Raw genomic sequence first — 14448 nt, 5'->3', positions numbered from 1 at the left:
CTGCAGAAAAAGCACTTGGTGTTACTTCCGGCTGATGGAGTGGCAGCGGCGGCGGCTGTCACACTCGGGTCGAGATCCTCGAGAGTATCCGCTGTCCCCGATTCCGGTGGAGGTGCAGCATCCATTTGCTCCGCGATAGCTCTCTCCGGTTGTGTCGCGCCGGTTAATCCCGCAGTGACATACGGTCGTTCATACGCTTCTGTTTGAGCCTGTGCTTCTTGGTACACGAGCGATAATTTATGAGCTTTTTCCAGCGTCAGATCCGTTTCTTCAAGCAATCTCTGTTTTATGATAGGTGAGTGAAGCCCAGAAACAAATGAATCTCTCATTAAATCATCACATACTTGTTCATGTGTCCGTGTTTCAGTAGTACAGTCTTTCACTAATCGGCGAAGTTCCTGGACAAAGTGGTCGATGGTCTCTGATGGGTCTTGTCGCCGAGACGTGAGCAGATATCGAGTATAGACCACGCTCCGAGTCTTGATGTAGTTTCGTCGCAATTCTTCCTCAGTGGCGGCGTACGTGCCGCACTGGGATATGTACGTGAAAACTGTATGATTCACGCGGGAGTTCAGCACCGCGAGCTTGGTTACATCTGTGAGTCCCTCCTGTGCTTCCAGGTAGCTGGTCAGTAGACTCAGCCAATGTAGGAGCTGAGCAGACGCGTCTGGTGCCTGAGGATCCGCTCCGAAGATCGGAACGTGTGTCAGCTTATGAGTCATGGTGATCCCGTTCAAGACAAGAGAGGGATTCAGAATTAATTGTTGTAAAAACCAGAGTTACAACATTGTCTCAGAGATTGTGAGTTTAATTCTGAATCGATCTCCAGCAATACCTGTAAGAAAACCAACAAGCAACATATCAATATTCAGCATTCATAGGAATCAGTAATGGATTTGCAACTAGTACAAGCAAGCCTGGAACAAAGAGTAATACGCACCATCTAAGTATGCACAACATTACACAGAATAAATGTCACAGGAATGATCGTAGCGCTGTTTGTCCGAGTTCTTATAACTGCCACGCAGCGGACAGAGGCCGCATAACACCTGGGTTCAACTTAGGCACAATTTCATTACACCCCGATTTGGCTTTCTGCCTGTGGTTCTGTAAGTCTTATTGTGGGAGAGGGAAATTAATTAATGTATGCAGCTAAGGGCCTAGCTAAGTGTCTATAAGAGTGCGTTGCCATATGGGACAATGGATTGATCACCAGGTCTGACACACAGGGGAATTATCTTAGTCCCTACAACTATTTAACACACGATCATCCTTGTATGATCATATGTACACACTTGATCCGACAAACCGGGCTAAACACAGAACTTATTACATCGAGATTGTTCTAACTCGACAGACGAAGCATGATACCTATTCAGATCTACCTAAATCTATATATTCCCCTACCCCAAAATTCATAACAATACCTTCGCCAGGTGAACAGTTTACATTTTGTATCACAGAGTAGACCAGAAAATCACAATACAGAATCACATTTAATCAACATCATCCATCCACAACTTTTTGAGATATCCTGCTATGTATCGTTTTTGGCCATATCTCCCAATGGTGAAGAATCACTTAAAATATTATACTAGCCTTAAAATATTCTCTCCTTATAATAAAAAATCACTTAAAATACTCTAAATATCCGGATCTCCACCAAAATTGAAACGATACTTCCTTGTGACATACACAACTTCACTGCCAAATTTCGTCCAAATCCGTCCACAACTTTTTGAGATATCTTGTTCACAAACAAACAAACAGACAGACAGGAGTGAAAACATAACCTTCATCCACCTTTGGTGGTGTAGGTAATCAGATAGATAAAAATGGGCTGTGTGCCAGAGAAGGAGTGTAGGCTTGCGAACGATTGCAGACAATGAATGAAACATTACCTGAGGCTGTCTCCTATTTTGCAACTTCAGGGGCATAGAGATGCCGAAGCAGTTTCTTGGCTATTGGGCACAACCCTGTCTGGACAGGTGGGCCATTCCAACGCAGGATACTCGAATGGCTTATTCTTTCCAGTACGCCAGTACTCATTTTACCAACCTCGGAAGGATAACAGGCTGAGTCAACCCACCTAGGGATAATTCAACGGATGACAGGGCCTCAAACTCAGGACACAGATCTCAAGCCAGCCACCTTAACCGTTCGGCTAACACTAGGCTTCAGTGTAGTAGAACTTGGTACTAATTTGTTGATTAGATGGAAGCCTTTTCTACTTCTACTGAACAATGGATAATCTCAACTGCATTGCTATAATGTCAAATACACACAGACACACACACACACACACACACACACACACACACACACACACACACACACACACACACAGACACACACACACATAGGCACACACACAGACATACACACAGACACAAACACACAGACACGCAGACATGCAGACACGCAGGCACACAGACACACACAGTCACACAGACACAAAGTCACACAGTCACACAGACACACACACACACAGAGACACACACACACACACAGATACACACACAGACAGACACACAGACACACACACAGACACAGACACACAGAGACACACACAGATGCACACACAGACACAGACACACACAGACACACACAGACAGAGAGACACACACACACACACAGACACACACACACACACACACAGACAGAGAGACACACACACACACACAGACACACACACACACACACACACACACACACACAGACACAGACACAGACACAGACAGACACAGACACAGACACACACAGACACACACACACACACACACACACACACACAATTTATTTATTCAACTCACTAAAGCAGATGTGCACACTGCACAGACATCTACATTACACTCGCGTACATCCCCTCACAACACGCAAGTTATCGCAATGATGAATTTGTGGCGGTTACCTTATGTGCAGGTAACCACATGTGGCGGTTACCTTATGTGATTACCTTATTTGGGCATAATACACGTGCACGGGCCTGTTGGACTTGTGGTTGTGCGAACGTGACGCATGCGCGGTTGCCGGAGCCACGCCCTCCGAAGAGGGCTTTCGGCTTTATATAAGCGTGCCGACTTCCATTCAAGTTTAGTGTGCTGGATCTTGCTGTTACAATAAACCATCTTCGAACCCTACGAATGGCCTCGTTCTCTCGCCTTCCGCGACTCCTAAACTGGTGACATCTGACTGCCCCCGAAGGGATTCGGGGGCTGCGAACGAACACGGCAAGCGCGCCCTAGCCAGGGAAGCCATCAAAGCTGGTGACGCCGGCTTCTCCCTCACGGCTTCGGGCGCAGTTTCGAACGCGGTTTCGAAATGCTGGAGTTTCGGTAGCGACGACGGCCATGACTATGAGGTTCGCGCACTGCGCTCGGCTCCTCCTCTACGACCGGAGGGGCGAACCTATTCCAAGACCCTCCGAAGGCACGGCTGCTTCGTCACCTTCGCGTGCACTGACGTTGGCGGAACGGCTGCTTCGTCACCTTCGCGTGCACTGACGTTGGCGGAACGGCCGCTTCGTCACCCTCGCGCAACTACAACTGCAACCGCAACTACTTCGACCCTGCATCCTCGGGAGACCCGTGAGGAACCTCGGCAGCCTCCCCCGAGGCCTTGACCAGCCCCTTGGTTGGCTCACCCGCTTTTCGCGTGCACCGCCCGAGCCTTCTCGGCACTGCACCCGCGACCTGCAACCTCGGGAGGCGGCCCGGCTCTGTTCCACCCGCGGCCCGGCTCTGTTCCACCCGCGGCCCGGCTCTGTTCCACCCGCGGCCCGGCTCTGTTCCACCCGCGGCCCGGCTCTGTTCCACCCGCGGCCCGGCTCTGTTCCACCCGCGGCCCGGCTCTGTTCCACCCGCGGCCCGGCTCTGTGCCACCCACGGCTCGGCTCTGTTCCACCCACGGCCCGGCTCTGTTCCACCCGCGGCCCGGCTCTGTTCCACCCGCAGCCCGGCTCTGTTCCACCCGCGGCCCGGCTCTGTTCCACCCACGGCCCGGCTCTGTTCCACCCGCGGCCCGGCTCTGTTCCACCCGCGGCCCGGCTCTGTTCCACCCGCGGCCCGGCTCTGTTCCACCCGCGGCCCGGCTCTGTTCCACCCACGGCCCGGCTCTGTTCCACCCACGGCCCGGCTCTGTTCCACCCACGGCCCGGCTCTGTTCCACCCACGGCCCGGCTCTGTTCCACCCACGGCCCGGCTCTGTTCCACCCACGGCCCGGCTCTGTTCCACCCGCGGCCCAGCTCTGTTCCACCCGCGGCTCGGTTCGATTTCACCAGCAACCTCGGGAGCCTCCCCCGAGGACTTGACCAGCCCCTCGGTCGCCTCAGCCTACGCATAGGCCCGTGGAGTGCATTCTGGGGGGACATATGTGGTGGTTACCTTATGTGCAGGTAACCGCATGTGGCGGTTACCTTATGTGATTACCTTATTTGGGCATAATACACGTGCACGGGCCTGTTGGACTTGTGGTTGTGCGGACGTGACGCACGCGCGGTTGCCGGAGCCACGCCCTCCGAAGAGGGCTTTCGGCTTTATATAAGCATGCTGACTTCCGTTCGAGTTTAGTGTGCTGGATCTTGCTGTTACAATAAACCATCTTCGAACCCTACGAATGGCCTCGTTCTCTCGCCTTCCGCGACTCCTAAAATTTTTTCATTTTGCCACTTTATTCGACACGACCATGTTTATTTCGTTCAGAATTCTTCCTGTTAAGTTATTGCACTTGCAAATATGCAAAAGTGTTTGCAATGCATGCATCGTTGCTTGCCATAATTATGTTTCCTTGGATGAACGATCGAATTCTGTCCACGTGTAGAATTCTTCCAATTATAAAGGTTCGATGACAACGCTCTCTCCTAATTGTGTTTAGGTCTCAAATTATGCAGATGTAGCGCACTTCATTTGTAGGGGTTTGCATCACAAAGTATGCTGTTCCTGTAGTGTCCGTAGATTCAGTAAACAGCAACAGGAACGAGATTCAAGAGGCTTTCTTTATTCGTCATTCTCTCCCTTCTGCGCATGCGCACCCTTCCTCCATTAACCCCCCTCACGTGGTTCCCCGAACCATCAGACACCGCAGTTCCTCAGAGGGCTCTTTCGCGCCAGAGCCCTCCACCTCCACAAAGAGAGACCCCCTAACATCAGCTTGCAATTTTTTGGACGTATCTTGAAAGGCCAGTCATGCAATGCAGACGTTTCCAATAACATGGCTGACCATGAGCTTAAGCCCCTGAGTACTTCCGCTAGCTGGAGGAAGTGCTGTAAATTCGAAATTTTCTCTGTAAATTGAAGAATGAAGTTTTAAAAATTGGTTATTTGTTTATTAACTGCAAATTTTCCTCAAATTTACAGCACCAACTCCAGCTAGCGGAAGTACTTGCAGGACGTCAGTTCTGTGTGTGATGAATTTTTGCAATAAATCTATTCTTCACCTGAAGATCTGTCATCATTTGATTGGTCCTTCGATGGACGGGCCCTTCACTGGAGGTTTTGCATTGGGCCACCAACATACCTATAGGAACCCTCTGCAACTGTTAGCAATAGCTGGTGTATGTTCCAGATCCTATGGTGGATTTTATGAAGAGTAGCTGGGTTATCGCTGGCACCCTGAACAAATTACAAATTCCTACCCAAATCACTTTCAGGCCTGACTGACTCTCGCTTATGACTTGGGCCAAACTTGACTTGGGCCAAACTTTCCCCTTAACCGACCATATTGGAGGTGGGATTAACTTGAGTCATTAAAGTAGTTCGTAGTATTAGTAGTAGTAGTAGTAGTAGTAGTAGTAGTAGTAGTAGTAGTAGTAGTAGTAGTGGTAGATCATTTAAGTCTCCACAATTGAGTTTTCCTTTCATAGATCTTATCTGGAGAAGCAAACATTCTATTGCATACCTGACCGAGTGGGCTCGCGTGTTGCGCTGCGGCCCAGGGAAGACCAGCCGGGTGCGTACAGTGCTCACCGATCGGCAGCTGCAGACGCTCCGAACCTGCTACGCGGCCAATCCACGCCCGGATGCACTTCTCAAGGAACAATTGGTGGAGATGACCGGACTTAGTCCGCGAGTCATCCGCGTCTGGTTCCAGAACAAGCGATGCAAGGACAAGAAGCGCAGCATCGCAGCTCGTCAAGGGATGCAGCCCCACGAGAAACCGGTGCGAACTTCATGGCTTCACTGTCTCTCTCTCTCTCTCTCTCTCTCTCTCTCTCTCTCTCTCTCTCTCTCTCTCTCTCTCTCTGCCTCTGGCTCTGTCTCCTGTCTCTCTCGGTCTCTCTCGGTCTGTCTCTGTTTGTCTCTCTCTGTCTCTCTCTCCACATTGTTTTATTGGCTTGTTTCTTGTGTTTCCTTTAATTAAAACAAAAATCATTTGCTTTACATGAGAATGTGGCATAAATTGTTCAGAAGGCACTCACTACATCCTGATTTAGGTACATGGTGCACTTACTTTGCACTCATTTTCTCTATTTCATAAAAAGCTGCATATCTAGCACAGACACACACACATCCAATAATGGATGCCTACTTAATTGGTATGCAATTACAAAATGATTCTGTAGATTGCATCATTTTAATGGGGCATTGCTTTGCTGCTGATGCAGATTTCACCAGGGCAGGCTGGCACACAATGGCCTACTCTTCGAAGACGAGTAATTGCGAGTTCCCACGTAAACAAAATGACCATTATAAAGTTTACTTTATAACCCTGAAATGCATTTTTGTATGTAGTGTAGTGCACAGTGTGGCGTCACAAGCCAGTTTTCGACTTTTAAATACTCATGTACCTGGATTACGTTTTATATACCAATATATTTATGTTTACTCTGCATTTTTAGCAATAACATAAATTCATACAAGAGGCTCAAGAAGTGCTAGGACCACTATTCATTAACACCCGAAGTTCGAAGACGAGAGGTAATTTATATATTTGGGTGCAAAGAACCACCTTTAGAGGCCATTTTCCCCCGCAGAGCTGGGGTTGGCCTTTTTTGGGCACCTTGGTCCCCTTTTTTGAAGCAATGTTTTATGGTCGGATGCCCTTCCTGCCACCAACCCTGTTAGTCGCCTCTTGCGGCACACAAGGAATTACCAGTGAGCTGGTACTCAATTTGCCGACGTCGGAAGGATGACAGGCTGAGTCAACCCCCCTGGCGTTAATTCAGCGATCGACCGGGATTCGAACCCAGGATCCCAAGCCGGCACCCTAACCGCTAAGCATTTAGGTGCAAAGGGAGAATAAAAAGTCAATTAACGGAATTAACAAACCAGGGTTGTTTTTTTTACTATTTACAAGATTTTTTAAATAATCGTCGCATTCTTTTTACGTAATATTAACGCTTTCTACGAGAGTGTCGCCTTCACGTTACTCTGTACGAGACCCCGGACTTGCTGATGGAACGTCAGGTTATAACTTATAATAGTTTTGAGTTTTATAACATAAAGACCCCATTAGTGTGCCCCTTTTATTCAGGTCATCCTCTGTGCCTCTGATTCAGTTCAACTAAGAAAGTCATGGCTACATGTTTTGCATTTGCACACACAGGAATTTTGCGAATCGACTAAGAACTTTGATTAGGTATCAATTGGGCTCGGATACGGTGCGAAATAATATTCCTCGGTAAAATGTAATATGTTAAATTAAATAAATGCATAAATAGGGATGACTGCAATCAATTGTGAATTTCCGTGGATAAGTAATATTTTGCTACTGGTGTGTTTACAAACTATTATTTTTACTTAATTTTCAATGTATTAATCGGAAGGATACCATAGATTATTTGAAAGTCACATCATTATATTGTAGTTGTGTTATGATTTTGTCAGTGGGATGTAATATACTGGAGTGGGTCACAATAGTGAGTTGGAAAATGGTGGCACAATCAAAACGTCATAATGTTGTGACCCACACGATGTAAACCGTTCAGTATGAATGCGGCTCGGGCTGCTCGGGCGGGTTGAGCGAAAGAGTGACTCTCCGCAGGGAGCGGGTAGCTCGCCGGGCCGAATACGCAGCCCCAAAGCCCAGGACCGAGACGCTGACTCGGGAAGTGCGGTGGCGGCCGAGCGGAGCTATACGCAACCACCGTGGCAGGCGCTGGCAGCTTTCGCCATGCAGAGCGACATTCAACCCTCGCCTTTCCGGCAGCTGGTACGGACCGTGCCATCCTGGCTTTGTACGGTCGATGTATAGAAGGTTGCCCAGGAAGAGAAATTCCCCTCGTTCAAGACGCCCTCAGGTGCCTTACATCTCCTGGATAAAGTGAATCCACCAAAAAAAAAAAATACGAAACACGTGTGCAGGATGGATGGAACGACTCAGTTGGACTGTTACAAACGGTTATAGCAACGTGCAAAGACCACATCCATGTCCCAGACGAATATTTCAAAGGCACCACTTGTATATATGATGTCAATTTAATTCCTCCATTTCCACCTTTACATTAAGGAAGGTTAAGCCTGGTGTTGGCTTAGCGGTTAGGGTGCCGGCTTGGGATCCGAGGATCCTGGGTTTGAATCCCGGTCGATCACTGAATTAACGCCAGGGGGATTGACTCATGACTCAGCCTGTCATCCTTCCGAGGTCGGCAAATTGAGTACCAGGTCACTGGTAATTCCCTGTGTGTCGCAAGAGGCGACCAACGTGTGGCAAGAGGCGACTAACGTGTGGCAAGAGGCGACTAACAGGGTTGGTGGCAGGAAGGTGCATCCGGCAATAAAAAAAACATTGCTTCAAAAAGGGGACCAAGGTGCCCGAAAAAGGCCAACACCTGCGGGGACAAAATGGCCTCAAAAGGTGGTTTCTACATTAAGGAAGATTATATCAGTAGGGAACCTTGAAGTTCCCGTACATTTTGTGACCTACGCAGTGCAAAGCTGCCTCTTGGACACCTTCATGCATTAACAGGTGCAAGATCAATTTGAAAGTGGAATTAGCTCGTTTATCTGGGGGATCAATTCACAGGCACAAGATGGCGTAACTTTCCATCGCTGCTGTCAATCAGCTGGAATAGCCTCCTAAGTATGGCTTGACATTGTTTATTTATATTCGCTTCCCTTTACTTCTTTTGGCGACTCTCCACAACGCGGTCCATCTCGGTACTACCACAAGTTCGTTTTTTGAAATCGCACACATTTTCATTGGGCGTTCGAAAGACTTTTATTGACTGGAAGCTCATCACGGTCCTACACAACTAACTTTAAAGTGTGTATGGAATGGCAATTTGCTTTCTCTCTAGGTTATCTTGTTTACGCAAGGGACAATGTAGCACATAATTTGGGCGAAAAAGGATAATGCTTAAAAGTTTGAGATTTTAAGCATGGTAAATATTTTAAAGTAGTTTCTGAAGTTTTATGAATCAATGATTGAATATGATTTCCACATTTCTGAGACGTTAACTCAACCCCTACCTTCCTCCACCATCCCATTTCCATCCGCTCTTGTTTGCACCATCAGATGAACCTTTCGGATACCGGATCCAGCTCGGCGTCTCCGATTAGCGATCCCAGCTCCCTACCGCCACAACTACCGGACACCCCGACCAGCCTGGCGTCTGAACCATGCTCCGAGCCCTGAACTCCGGGGCCTGCCTGTTAGCCGAGGCACAAAATGATGACAGCTTCAGTACTGTCACGTTTGTATCGGTATGCGGATATGTATTTCATCTTACAATTTTCCTCCAAGATGCAATAATTATTCCCGAAACGGCTCTTATCGATAGAAGCATCAAAGTTTCACGTGGGACTTCAAACAGCCACGTGCAGCAAAGCTTTTTATTCTATACACGTGAGATATCCGTAGAATTTATGTTATTTATTTGAGAAAAAAAATAAAACCAAATTCATATGATTTTGTGACTCGTGTCATTTAATCTTTAATTCACCCGAATTTTCCATGGATGGTAAATATTGAATGATATTGTATTCTAGTCTGGTGTTCTGCCCGGAGGCAGGTTCAGTACTGCAGAAGCTGTTTCTTGGCAAGGGTATAGTGGGTGGTTTGCCATTGCCATCCCAGCAGTAGTTAGGGCAGGAATTTGTAATTTCTAAGTATCGGCGATAGCTCACCTGCTCTCCGCGAAAGACACTATGGGATCTTTAACGTCCACCAACTAATGTTGAACAGGGAAGACACACACATTGATGAATAATCCTGCCTGCGAAACACTGGGATGACAACTCGGAGCACTTTTGCCCGTCGGGATTCGAGCCCAGGCTAGGCAGCGAAGAGGAGTGTGCGGGTACTTCTCGGCCATCTGGCCAGCCCAAAGAGTCAATGTCCACTCTTTTTGTTACTCCTTTGTGTGATTGCCATTCTGGAGAATTACTGTCGGAATGTTTTTTTTATTCTGTGTGGAAGATTCGTCTTTAGTAAACAAAAATGATATTCCAGTCGCTGTGGGTTCAAATCCACCTGAAAGCACTATTGTAGAACTTTAGGGGAAAAAATGATCTCGTCTTGGAAGAATTACCATGTTGCTCTTGGATTTTCCATAAAATGACCTCTCGTGAGAAGGTAATCGTGCTGCACCCATCTGGTCTTGTCCGGTGTGGTCTACATGTGGAAACAGCACTCACTTTGTGGTCGACTCTTAATGGCTTGGAGCAGCTTGTGGTTGGGACTTAAAGTGCTGATAAAATGGCACTTAGTCCCTAAAGTGAACTTGTAATCTTGAATATCCCCTTTATTCATCGGCCATGATTGTACATGAAGCATTACAGTAATACGTCCAAATGTACATCTCATGCAGCAGGTACAAAGGCTGAATGATCCTCTGATTGATGCTCGGGGCATAGACAGCTGCTACCTAACCATCACAGGTGGGACAATAACACCATGGTCACCTTTCTAACATTAGCATCAACAGGCTAAAGATAGGGACATTTGGAGGAATAATGGGAGAGGGGAAGGTTGTTTCTGGGATTGAAGGATCAAAACCGCGATGATGGTTCCCAACTGATCATCTAGATGGTCATTCAGTAATCTGAAGGAATTCTTCAGCTATGTACAAAACTACACAGCCATGATTAGGCAGCTTGAAATGGAGGAGTTTGTACAGAAATCACATTCAGGACAAAGTGTACTTTCACGCAAGTTGCAAGGACAGTCGACAATGGACAGACTCGTGGTATTTGAACCCGATTTCCCACATCATGAGCCAGAGGTTCAGGTGAGAACACCAACAGGCCAACACAATATCTTGGAAATTGAGTACAAGTTTACATGATGTTACTCAAATCTGAAACAAGGCTGAATTAATCAATTAATGGGGCAGGGATGGCTGAACAAAGCTGGATTCCTCAATGTATGGAGTAATGGGAAACCTCCAGCGAACTTGTGTACGACTGCTCATGCCGGAGGGAACTGAAGGGCCACTTATTCTCGGGACACAGCTGGGATAATGTAGATGCCATCGAGGGCATAACTATTTTTGAAATGTCATTCCACACAGGACATTTGCACCAATGGATATCATGGTTACCCCACTGTAAATTACCAGGTGAGATCAGTCCTAGCTTATGGGCCAAAATAAGGCATCGGTGACTCATCCCAGAGACTCAGTGTATGAGTTATTAAAAGTTCCAATTAAAAGTGTTCCTAAAAAATAAGGCTGGTTTAAAAAAAAAATTTTTTACTCAATTTACTTTGTCCCTCCCTGCTAGTCCTTTCAGGTAGCCTGGGAATCTTCTGCCCTTCCCTCTATAGTGCCTCCAAGATTGTCATGTCATACGATTCAGCGGATTTGCATTTTCAGTACGATATTAATGCAAAACCCAACAGAGATGACCATGACTCAGCTTTATATGTCTGAACGCTTAAGGTTTGTTGAATATTTTAGGGACTCGGACTCAGAACTTCATCGAAACGATAAGAGAGCCGTATGTCTGTCTGTGTGTCGCCATGTTTCTCAGATATGGCTGAACGGATATTCGTCAAACTTTCAGAGGTTCGTCAGTAAGTGCCGAGGAGTGTTGTGGGCAATTTCTTTTATTTTTTATTTTTGAAAAAAAAAAGTTCGTTTTTTTTTGGGGGGGGGGGGGGGGGGGATTTTTTCAAAATCGCTCTATAGTACCTGAGCCTTTGTAGCTATGTGAAATGTGATGTAAAATTATCCAAGATTAGTGTGTGTGTGTGTGTGTTATTATAATCTATCTTCTATATATATATAAAAGAAAGTTTTTCTTTGTTTGTTTGTTTGTCTGCAGGTGCTAATCTCCTGAACGGTGAAAGATAGGAGGAAACCTCTGAAACAAAAAATGTCGGGACGGGCCTCGGGAAGGTTATAGGCTAGGTGGCGAGGCTGGTCGAGGCCCACCTCGGCCGGGCTAGGCCCATTTCGCAATTAAAAGCTGAGCTGAATTATAGTAGTCAATCTTCTACGGCCACGAGTAAAAGCTGAATTATAGTTGTAAATTCATTCAAAAAGAACTAAAAATGTCGGGACGGGCCCCGGGAAGGTTATACGCTAGGTGGCGAGGGTGGTCGAGGCCCACCTCGGCCGGGCGAGGCCCATTTCGCAATTAAAAGCTGAGCTGAATTATAGTAGTCAATCTTCTACGGCCACGAGTAAAAGCTGAATTATAGTAGTAAATTCATTCAAAAAGAACTAAAAATGTTGGGACGGGCCCCGGGAAGGATATAGGCTAGGTAGCGAGGCCGGCTAGGCCGGGCTGTGCCCATTACGCAATTAAAAGCTGAGCTGAATTATAGTAGTCAATCTTCTACGGCCACGAGTAAAAGCAGAATTATAGTAGTAAATTCATTCGAAAAGAACTAAAAATGTCGGGACGGGCCCCGGGAAGGTTATAGGTGAGGCCGGTTGAGGCCGCCACGGCCGGGCTGGGCCCATTTCGCAATTAAGAGCTGAGATGAATTATAGTAGTCAATCTTCTACGGCCACGAGTAAAAGCTGAATTATAGTAGTAAATTCATTCAAAAAGAACCCGGGCAACGCCGGGTGCATTCGGCTAGTACTAAATATAAATTTTCCTTAGTAGGTGCAGAGAAGTGCGTTAGCCACGCACAAAAAAAAATAGTGGGGAAAAAAAACAAATTTACACCGGACAACACCGGGTACTCCTGCTCGTGTCTTATAAATGTCATTGCTAGGCTGGCAGGATGGCCTAAAGGTATCCACACTCGCCTACGAGCTGTTTAGCCTGGGTTCGAATCCTGACTCCAGATATAAACCATCACTGATGCTTAAAGCGTAGCCCAACGCATCATCTTGTGTGTCGTCCCTCCGATGGACGCTAAACTGGACGTCCCATCTGGTAGCTTTAGTTGGTGGACGTCAAAGATCCCACAGTGTCCTTTGTGAACAGTCGGTGGATTATCACCGGCACCGAACAATTGCCAGATCCCTGCACGAACCAACAGGGGGCATTGTATCAGCGTCTGACAGGTGCATCACAATAACTTGACGTATTTGGCAATAATCCTTGGAAAAAAACAAAAGTGGGATCAGGCAACTTTTCCCCCTTAAATGTGAGTGGGAATGGGGATCTACAGAGGACTTTGCGCAAAATCAAATTCAAATATATCCAAAAGTCTCCTTTTACTAAACTATCCCGTTTGTGAATTTTTATCCACTATATGTTTTCTATTCCCTTTATAAGAACCCTTTGATCATTAAAAAGTAAAATAAAATAAAAACCACAACCCTTGATGAATGGAAATCTGCGAGTTTTGGTTACATGTCGACGCGCGCTTATGGTTCACCACCCGGTGATGGACAAATGATCGGATCCGCATATAACTCCTGCTTCGCTGGAATTATTTTATATACACAAGTCCCACAAAGTGCATTCTTATTGCTTTCCGATGCGTGCTTTGTCATGGCCTCTGTCAAACGCACCTCCGTCTGGCCGGGCTTCAAGCCTCACTCAAGAACCGCTCGACATCTGGCTCATGGAGGGCAGTGGGAAATATTTCATGGTTTGTTTGAAAGTGCAGCTGGCTGATCGCGTGTGCCGCTCAGGGCACAAACCGTGACACTCTGTTGCTCATTATAGGCTGTGCCGAATGGCCTGTGCTCTTGAACAGACTAAATTGCACGCACATGTTGGACCTCGAACGCGCCTGGAACTCAGTGCAGCTGGCCCGTAGTGTGTCTCCAGAGGTGTGTGCCATGTATGCCACCTCTTATACGTGTTTTTATCACAACTAGATCCAGTGCAATAGGGCTACGTGACCAAGGTGCTGACAAATAAGATATCTAAACAGTATAAGGAAAAACACTTTGACATCTTTTAACTTTCATGCTTCAGAAAAGACAGCCGGCTTAACTTCCTCTCTGGAAGACAAGGTACTTCCTAATCCAGAATATCATCAAGTCATCAGACAGGTCAGAATGTGCAGATTCTAACAAAGAGTGCTGAATGCTATATATTAATAACCAATCTCCAAGTTATAGACTGATAGAACCATTAAACAAAGCAATTCGCCAT

General features: G+C 46.8%; 1 protein-coding gene across 1 annotated transcript in view; it reads left to right on the top strand.

Annotated features, from left to right (window-relative positions):
• LOC137422138 (insulin gene enhancer protein ISL-2B-like) overlaps positions 1-9790 on the top strand; it is a 46853-nt gene extending 37063 nt beyond the window's left edge. The window contains exons 7-9 of the mRNA XM_078772707.1: positions 5934-6157; positions 7982-8149; positions 9455-9790. Of these exons, the coding sequence (XP_078628833.1) occupies positions 5934-6157; positions 7982-8149; positions 9455-9574 (512 nt within the window). The 3' untranslated portion in view covers positions 9575-9790. The remainder of the gene's footprint in view (positions 1-5933; positions 6158-7981; positions 8150-9454) is intronic.
• The last annotated feature ends 4658 nt before the right edge of the window (positions 9791-14448 follow it).

This window comes from Myxine glutinosa, chromosome 2, assembly GCF_964187855.1.
Source record: "Myxine glutinosa chromosome 2, kmMyxGlut1.1, whole genome shotgun sequence".
Taxonomy (NCBI): Eukaryota; Metazoa; Chordata; class Myxini; order Myxiniformes; family Myxinidae; genus Myxine; species Myxine glutinosa.
The sequence above is the reverse complement of the archived record's forward strand: the minus strand, read 5'-3'. Positions and strand labels throughout refer to the sequence as shown.